Source organism: Oryx dammah, unplaced genomic scaffold, assembly GCF_014754425.2.
Source record: "Oryx dammah isolate SB20612 unplaced genomic scaffold, SCBI_Odam_1.1 HiC_scaffold_28, whole genome shotgun sequence".
NCBI classification, from domain to species: Eukaryota; Metazoa; Chordata; class Mammalia; order Artiodactyla; family Bovidae; genus Oryx; species Oryx dammah.
Genome location: NW_024070212.1, coordinates 12122910 through 12131891, shown reverse-complemented (window position 1 = coordinate 12131891; position 8982 = coordinate 12122910). Strand labels below are relative to the sequence as shown.

The 8982-nt window shown below is 41.3% G+C and overlaps 1 protein-coding gene across 1 annotated transcript in view; it reads right to left on the bottom strand.

The window, feature by feature from the left end:
- Window positions 1-534: 534 nt before the first annotated feature.
- LOC120855450 (CD5 antigen-like) overlaps window positions 535-8982 on the bottom strand; it is a 17276-nt gene continuing 8828 nt past the window's right edge. Inside the window, exon 3 of the mRNA XM_040229908.1 lies at window positions 535-881. Coding sequence (XP_040085842.1) covers window positions 535-881 — 347 coding nt within the window. The remainder of the gene's footprint in view (window positions 882-8982) is intronic.

Sequence of the window (8982 nt, the reverse complement as noted above, 5' to 3'; positions counted from 1 at the left end):
GCTTTAGATACAAATGTTTAGTGGTTATTACATCTGTGCATGTGGGTGTGCGTAAAGAAGAGAATCAGGTTCTCGGATAGATTGCAAAAAAAAAAAAAAAGAAAGAAAGAAAGAAACTAAGATTGAAACTAAGAGAAAATCATTAGGTCAAACAACTGTGGTGCTAAGTCACTTCAGTCATGTCCGACTCTGTGTGACCCTATGGACTGCAGCCCACCGACTCCTCTGTCCATTGGATTCTCCAGGCAAGAATACTGGAGTGGGTTTCTGTGCCCTCCTGCAGAGGATCTTCCCCACCCAGGGATTGAACCCACGTCTCTTAAGTCTCTGCATTGACAGGGGGGTTCTTTATCACTACTGCCACTGTTCCAGGAGGAGTAACAGTTCTAGGTGAGGATATTTTTGTCTCCAGGGTCCACAGTTGAGAATGGGTGAGTGAAGGACAAGGAATCAGTTAAACTTTAGTTCATGGTGGAGAATAAAGATAAAGAGGACAAAGAATGGTCATGCGGGGTATGGGCAGTTGGCATATAGTCATAGAGCCCTGCCATACTCACTCTCACATATTGCCCCTGCATCCTCTCTGTGGGAGCAATCATAAACGTCTTCCAGCTGGTCACATTTACTCAACTCCTCTTCCGTCCCACTGCAGTTGACTTCTCGGATGAAGATATTTTGTTTTTCATCCGCCAGGGGCTTATATAAATTACCACTGGGCGTCCCCTTGGCTGCTCCACAGCCCAGCTCCCGGCACACCACTTGCACGTCTTTCATGTTCCAGCCGTCGTCACACACAGTGCCCCACTCGCCATTCCGTTCCACTTCCACCCGCCCTTCACAGCGATGGGGACCTTCCACCAGTCGCACTTTGTGTGAAGACTCTGCAAAGAAATGAGATAGTGGCTGCAGATTAGGAGTGGTCCAGAGAGTACTCGGGCATGTATGCAGTCTTCTTGGAATTCTTCTACCACTTTCAGGGTGTGGAGAACTGAAGGGTGAGAAAGTGGGGGTCAAAAGGGAAGACAAGGAAGAGGAGCTCCAGGACTCCATCTCTGAGTTCTGGTTCTGCTACACTCTTTTATTATTATTATTATTATTATTATTATTTAAACTGTATTTCTACTTGGCCCTTGGTGAAACTTGGAAAAACAGGCTTATATCCCTACTTTTGGATTTGGTACAAATAAGTGCTTCATATGATTACTTCAAAAGTATATTTTCTAACAGGAATTAAGATGCACAATGCTATAATGATCATATCAATAAGTATGTTGCATAAAATTTTAGTTTGTCTTGTAATTACCTTCCAGCCAAACAAAGTATAGCATATATACATGCATTTTTGTGTGAAATTTGAACAAAGCCTGTATTTCAGTTAATAATACTGTATCACAAGTTAGCTCCCTGTTTGTTTGGTTTTTCTTAACAACATAGTATACATTTATATTCTCAGAATTGGATCAGAATTTTCAAGCCTCATTCAGTTTTTTTTTTTTAATCTCATATAATAAACTTTCTGGATTACCAGCAGAAACCCTAGATGCCAAAATATGTGGAACTAAGTCAAGGTTTTGAGTGAATATCAATTAGAAATCTAGCATTCTATTCATACTAGGTCAAACAAGTGAAGTCAAAATGTCATAAGTGTTTTAGCTAAGCAAAAAATCGTATGTTGTCTAAAATATATGTTTTATACAAACTCTATATATATGTATACCAAAGCTTTTCTACTATGCTCGATAAAGGCTTGAGAGAGAACATCAAACATAAAAAAAAGACTGAGAAACTGGAAAACATACACTAAATGAAACTAAAACATGAAGCACTGAACATGAAATAGAAAAATTGAAACAGACTAGAAAAAAGTAAATGGTCATCATATATCCAGTTGTTTTTAAACATGGTGGCTCATTAGAAATAAATCTGGAGCTTTGGAGATAAAAAGCAGTCCCTCAGCATTTGCATTTTTCAAAAATTTCCAAGATAATTCTGATATGCATCTGGATTTTGAAGTGACTACAGGTTTTTCTATTAAATGGTAGTTTTAGTGATACAGAATTCTTTTATTTTTCTGTTGACTAGAAAAATGGTCAATGGTATTAAGTGGCTACTAGTTACATGATCACGATAGTAAAGGATGTTTATTAGTTTCACAATCAACAGCCAGACAAAAAATAAGAGATAACTATAATTGCAAGCCATAATGGAAACATGATTAACCTAGAAATATAAAATAATTACATACAATTTGGGGAGTTAAGTAGGGTGCTGTGGTAAGTGTAAGTGCATAAATGCACATGTTCTCATCCACCCAGCCAGTCTAAGTCTTGTGGTTGGTACATTTAGTTCATTTACATTTAAGTGAATTTTCTTTTTTGTTTTCTTTTATCTTTAAATTGTATATATTTTATTTTATTTTAAATTTAAATTGATTTATTTTAATTCAAAGCTAGTTACTTTATAATATTGTATTGGTTCTGCCACACATCAATATGAATCCGCCACGGGAGTACACATGTTCCCCATCCTAAACCCTCCTCCCACCTCCCTCCCTGTACCATCCCTCCAGGTCATCCCAGTGCACCAGCCCCAAGCATCCTGTATTAAACCTGGACTGGCGATTCATTTCTTATATGATATTATACATGTTTCAACGTCATTCCCCCAATTAAGTTAATTTTCAATATGTATGATCCTATTACCATTTTCTTAATTGTTTTAGGTTTATGTTGTGTATGTCTTTTCCTTCTCTTGTGTTTCCTGCCTAGAGAAGTTTCTTTAGCATTTGTGTAAAGCTGGTTTGGTGGTGCTGAACTCTCTTAACTTTTGCTTGTTTGGAAAGTTTTTGATTTCTCCATCAAATCTGAATGAGAGTCTTGCTGGGTAATGTATTCTTGGTTGCAGGTTTTTCTTTCTTCGCTTTAAATATATCATACCATTCTCTTCTGTCTGGTAGAGTTTCTGTTGAGAAATCAGCTTACAACCTCATAGGAGTTCCCTTGAACTCCCATGTTATTTGTCATTTTTCTCTTGTTGCTTTTAATATTTTATCTTTGTCTTTAACTTTTGTCAGTTTGATTACTATGTGTGTGTCTCATTGTGTTCCTCCTTGAATTTATCCTGCCTGGGACTCTACACTTCCTGGACTTGTTTAACTATTTCTTTTCCATGTTAGGGAAATTTTCATCTATTATTCAAATATTTTCTTGGGTCCTTTCTCTCTCTCTTCTCCTTCTGGGACCCCTATAATGCAAACGGTGGTGTGTTTAATGTCCCAGGCCTCTTAGTCTGGTCTTGATTGTTTTCATTCTTTGTTCTATATTCTGTTCTGTGGCAGTGATTTTCACCATGCAGTCTTCCAGGTCCCTTATCTGTTCTTCTGCCTCAATTATTCTGCTACTGATTCTTTCTAGTGTGTGGTTCATCTCTGTTGGTTTTTTAGTTCTTACAGGTCTTTGGTAAACATCTCTTCCTTCTTCTCCATTCTATTTCTGAGATCCTATGATCTTTACTATCATTATCTTCACTGTCATTATTATTCACTTTGATTTACTGGAAGGTTACCTATCTCTGCTTCACATAGTTGTTTTTCTGGGGCTTTATCTTGTCCCTTAATCTGGGACATAACCCTGTGATTTTTCATCCTGATTAACTTTCTGTAATGTGGCTTTCATTCTAGCCACTGTGAGATTGTGGTTTTTTGACCAGAAATTGAACATATTTCCCCTGCACTGAAAGCATGGAGATGTCTAGATATAATTTGAGCTAAACAAATTTAGCCCCCCTGACTCCCTCTCTCAATATCAATGATCCACTCCCAACCTTCCTTGCTACTTCCCATGACATTTCCCCATGTCCAAGAACCTAGCTCAGAAGAAATACAGAGAGTACTGAGTAAGGGAAGAGTCAGAGCCTCAAAGTCTCAGAGCCCTAAAACTGGGTCTAGAAGATTCTGTGTTGGGAGTGGGAGATAGGCTTCACAGAGTCTCCAGATAAGTTCTGAGGAAACCAACACTTAGACATGGAGTATAGAAGACTGTGTAGGGAGACAAGGGAAGAGCTTATCAGGAAACAAATTTCTGGATACTACATTCCAAGTACTGTTTTATGAACACAGGGAATAGTGATGATCAAGATAGCTAACACTGCTGTCCTCAAGAAGTTTCCTTTTAATAGGCCTGAAGCAGTCCCATCAATTCCTCTCAGTCCCTGAGAGATATAGTGATGAAGAAGATCTAGGATTGTCAAGCCTCCAGGAGAGGTCAGTTGTACCTGGAGGGACAACATTTGGACTTTTGGTTTGTGGTCTATCAGACTATGAACAGTAACAACATGGGCTACATGGAATGACTCAGACACCGGTATGAATGAAATATAATTTCTCAGGACCCAAATTTCTACTGCCTACTTTGTCTGAGAAATCTGTATGCAGGACAGGAAGCAACAGTTAGAACTGGGCATGGAACAACAGACTGGTTCCAAATAGGAAAAGGAGTATATCGAGGCTGTATATTGTCACCCTGCTTCTTTAACTTCTATGCAGATTACATCATGAGAAATGCTGGACTGGAAGAAACACAAGCTAGAATCAAGATTGCCAGGAGAAATATCAATAACCTCAGATATGCAGATGATACCACCCTTATGGCAGAAAGTGAAGAGGAACTAAAAAGCCTCTTGATGAAAGTGAAAGAGGAGAGCAAAAAAGTTGGCTTAAAGCTGAACATTCAGAAAACAAAGATCATGGCATCTGGTCCCATCACTTCATGGGAAATAGATGGGGAACAGTAGAAACAGTGTCAGATTTTGTTTTGGGGGCTCCAAAATCACTGCAGATGATGACTGCAGCCATGAAATTAAAAGATGCTTACTCCTTGGAAGAAAAGTTATGACCAACCTAGATAGTATATTCAAAAGCAGAGACATTACTTTGCCGACTAAAGTCCGTCTAGTCAACGCTATGGTTTTTCCTGTGGTCATGTATGGGTGTGAGAGTTGGACTGTGAAGAAGGCTGAGCGCTGAAGAATTGATGCTTTTGAACTGTAATATTGGAGAAGACTCTTGAGAGTCCCCTGGACTGTGGGGAGATCCAACCAGCCCATTCTGAAGGAGATCAACCCTGGGATTACTTTGGAAGAAATGATGCTGAAGCTGAAGCTCCAGTACTTTGGCCACCTCATGCGAAGAGTTGACTCATTGGAAAAGACTCTAATGTGGGAGGGATTGAGGGAAGGAGGAGAAAGGGACGACCGAGGATGAGATGGCTGGATGGCATCACTGACTCGATGGACGTGAGTCTGAGTGAATTCCTGGAGATGGTGTTGGACAGGAGACCTGGCGTGCTGCGATTCATGGGATCGCAAAGATTCAGACATGACTGAGCGACTGAACTGAACTGAACTGAACTTTGTCTGAACTTTGCACAAACTCCCTAGAACTTGGCATCAACCCCAGAGAAGTAGTTGTGTGAAAGACGTCTGACCTGGTTCATTTTAATCTGCATTGAGAAGTATATATTTGGTTTATTATTTTGTTCTTATTTCTCTCCTCTTCTATACTTTCTTGAGGGAAATGACATGAGGACTGGAGGTTAGAGACAAAAATTAAAATTGAACTATAAAAAACTAAGAAAAGTTCCCATTGTTGCACTCTGAAGTTTAAGGCTGCCGCTACTGCTAAGTCGCTTCAGTCGTGTCCGACTCTGTGCGACCCAATGGACTGCAGCCTACCAGGCTCCTCCGTCCATAGGATTTTCCAGGCAAGAGTACTGGAGTGGGTTGCCATGTATATACAATTCAAGAAAAGTCATCTAGAAATAATTTCTGGACCATTGTAACTAAGATTAGAGTTTGGATAGACATTATTTATGCTCTATCAAATATTTGATATCAGGATCATGCACAAGCTATTTTATTTTATTTTGAGTTATAAAATTTTCAGTTTATTTTTTATTTGGCCATGCCACATGCCATGTGGGATCTTAGTTCCTTAACCAATGATCAAATCTACCACCCTGCATTGGAAGTGTGGCATCTTAACTGCTGGACCACCAGGGAAGCCCTCAAATTCTGGTTTTAAATAAGTTTTCCTTTTCCATGGAGTAGAGGCCTAGATCACACTGTAGGAGAGAAGAAATATGTTTAAGAGAGAGAAAGAGAATAAGTATCAAAGAAATGCAGCTAAAGGGAAGAGAAAGGTTGAGAAGATTTAAAAGCTAGAGAGAAGAACAAAGGCACTCATTAGGGCAGTTGTGTCCTAGACAGTGTTTTAGCCTACTTTATTAGCTGAGGGCTTGAGAGACAAGGACCCGGGGTGGGTCCTCCCTCCCTGGGTATAAAGAGATCAGCTGTCTCCTGGCACTTGCAGCAAGACATAACCCTGGAGGCCAGAGAAGAAAAACTAGGTCATCTGAGTATTGGTCTGGGACCCAGAAACAACATTTTTTTAAGGAAGCAAATTGACCCAGCAGGGTGTAAGATCCTCAACATTCATAGCAGAGTTTGCAGCTGCTCCTCTTTTGTAATGCCTCGACTATCAAGAGAAAGAATAGGCTGAAGAGACAATGTCAAAGAAACTCATAATCCTCAACCAGTCCCCTTGATTTTTGGACCATCAGAGGCTTCCTCTTCCACAGACTAATTCTCTTTTTGCCTCCCCATTCTCTCCTCAGTTGAACTGTTTGTGCTCTGCTGAAAGACCCCTTGAAGAGGTGTCCAGCAGCCACTGAAATCCAGCCTGCACTCTGCTGATGAGGCCATGAGGTGCACAGAGGCTGGTGCATTTCTAGCTCAATGATAACATAAAAGTTGGCAGAGGGACCAGGAAGTAGTAGAATATAGAAGGGCAGAAGAAAGTTTATTTCCCAAGAGGTGAGGTGTCTTCTGAGCCTGAAAGAAAGCCATCTGCTTTGTTAGATGATGGAGCTAGAGCTGGGCTAGCATCTTGGGTCACACAGGCCAAACGGAGAGGAATCCCTTTGCAGTATAAACCACTCAAATTTTCTCTAAGTTTTGGAAGTGCAAAACTACCCATATAAGACTGAGTAGGTGGGTTGTGAAACCAGAAAGAAAATCTACTGGGGCTCTTCTGAAACACAGCCTCTCTCCCTGACCCCAGGAAATCAAAATTTCCACTCTCCGGAGCTGAAGGTCCACCCTCTTAGGACCCAAAAAAATCTTTCCTAGAAGTCCAGGTCCAGTGCAAAAGCCTGAGGAAATAAAAAGAGAGAAAGAGAGAGAGAAGCGAATGAGATCAAGTAGTCAATTGCCAAGGATTTGTCCAAAAACACAACTCTCTAGAAAGTTTTGTTGAACTTTGTGGGACAGAAAGGTAATTACACAGCCTCCAAGGTTAGACCTTGTTGGGAACTCCTCCTTCTACTCCTTATCCTCCTAGAATGACCAGCCTAAAAAAACACATAGACGCTGACTAAGAGCCAAAAAGACCCACTCTACCGTGGCTAACTAGACCTATCATGTTCCCTTTCCATCTGATGTTAGCTTTATCCCAGGCATGGATAGATTTGATTTTCTATTTTAATCTATTAGATTGATCGGTGATGACCACCTAAATTAGAAGTGTGGTGATGCAGTATCTGAGTCCAACAGGAAAACATGTTGGAGGTTTCTGGGAAGATGTGTTGGGGCCATTGTGAGAGAAGCAAGTGAGACTCCATCTTGAAGCCTGTCATCCATCTTAAAGACCGGATGTGAACTGGGACTGAACCCTGTTCAAGAGTGAGAAAACTGTTGCTAGTGAAAACCAGGTCTGCTGGAGACTTCCCTCCCTACAGATGACAAACGGAGATTGTAGTTGAGCTTAAGCTGCCCCTGTTAGATTAACCATGGAGATAGCCCACTTGATGTATAATCATTGTCCACTCTCCACACACCCTTAACCTTAATTGTTTGTTCTCCTAGCACCTATTTCTTTCAAAACTCAATCATATAAAACAAAGATGTTGCTAACAAGTAACCAGTCAAATAGCAGGCGGTGGGGGAGAGGGGTATAAAACTGGGCCTCTCAGAAACATCAGGGTCCTTGTTGGGAACTATTCCCCTTGGACCCGCTGGCATAATAAACTGTACTCCACTGTCTTGAGTGTCCTCTGAGGTGTGCTTTGCGACTCCAGATTCCACAACAAATGCCTGATTGGGGAGGAAAAAGATGTCTTGAAAAGCATATGAGAGGGTAATAGGCAGGAAGGCTAGGGGTCCCCAAGTGGAACAAACAAACTACAAGTGTCAAATGTTGTTTCTTTTTTTTTTTTTTTCTCTACCCCACTCCCGAGGTCAGGGGCGGCGGCCAAGAGGAGTAAACCCATGTACAAGGAGCGGTGGGTGTGTGGGTGCAGGAGGGCCTAGAGGAGTTACTCCACATTCAAGGTCAGGAAGGGCGGTGGTGAGGAGATAGCCCTCATCCAAGGTAAGGAGCAGCAGCTGTGCTTTGCTGGAGCAGCTGTGAAGAGATACCTCACGTCCAAGGTAAGAGAAACCCAAGTAAGATGGTAGGTGTTGCATGAGGGCATCAGAGGACAGACATACTGAAACTATACTCACAGAAAACTAGTCAATCTAATCACACTAGGACCACAGCCTTGTCTAACTCAATAAAACTAAGCCATGCCCTGTGGGGGCACCCAGGACGGGCGGGTCATGGTGGAGAGGTCTGACAGAATGTGATCCACTGGAGAAGGGAATGGCAAACCACTTCAATATTCTTGCCTTGAGAACCCCATGAACAGTAGGAAAAGGCAAAAGATAGGATACTGAAAGAGTAACTCCCCACGTAAGTAGGTGCCCAATACGCTACTGGAGATCAATGGAGAAATAACTCCAGAAAGAATGAAGGGATGGAGCCAAAGCAAAAACAATACCCAGCTGTGGATGTGATTGGTGATAGAAGCAAGATCTGATGCTGTAAAGAGCAGTATTCCATAGGAACCTGGAATGTCAGGTCCATGAATCAAGGCAAATGGGAAG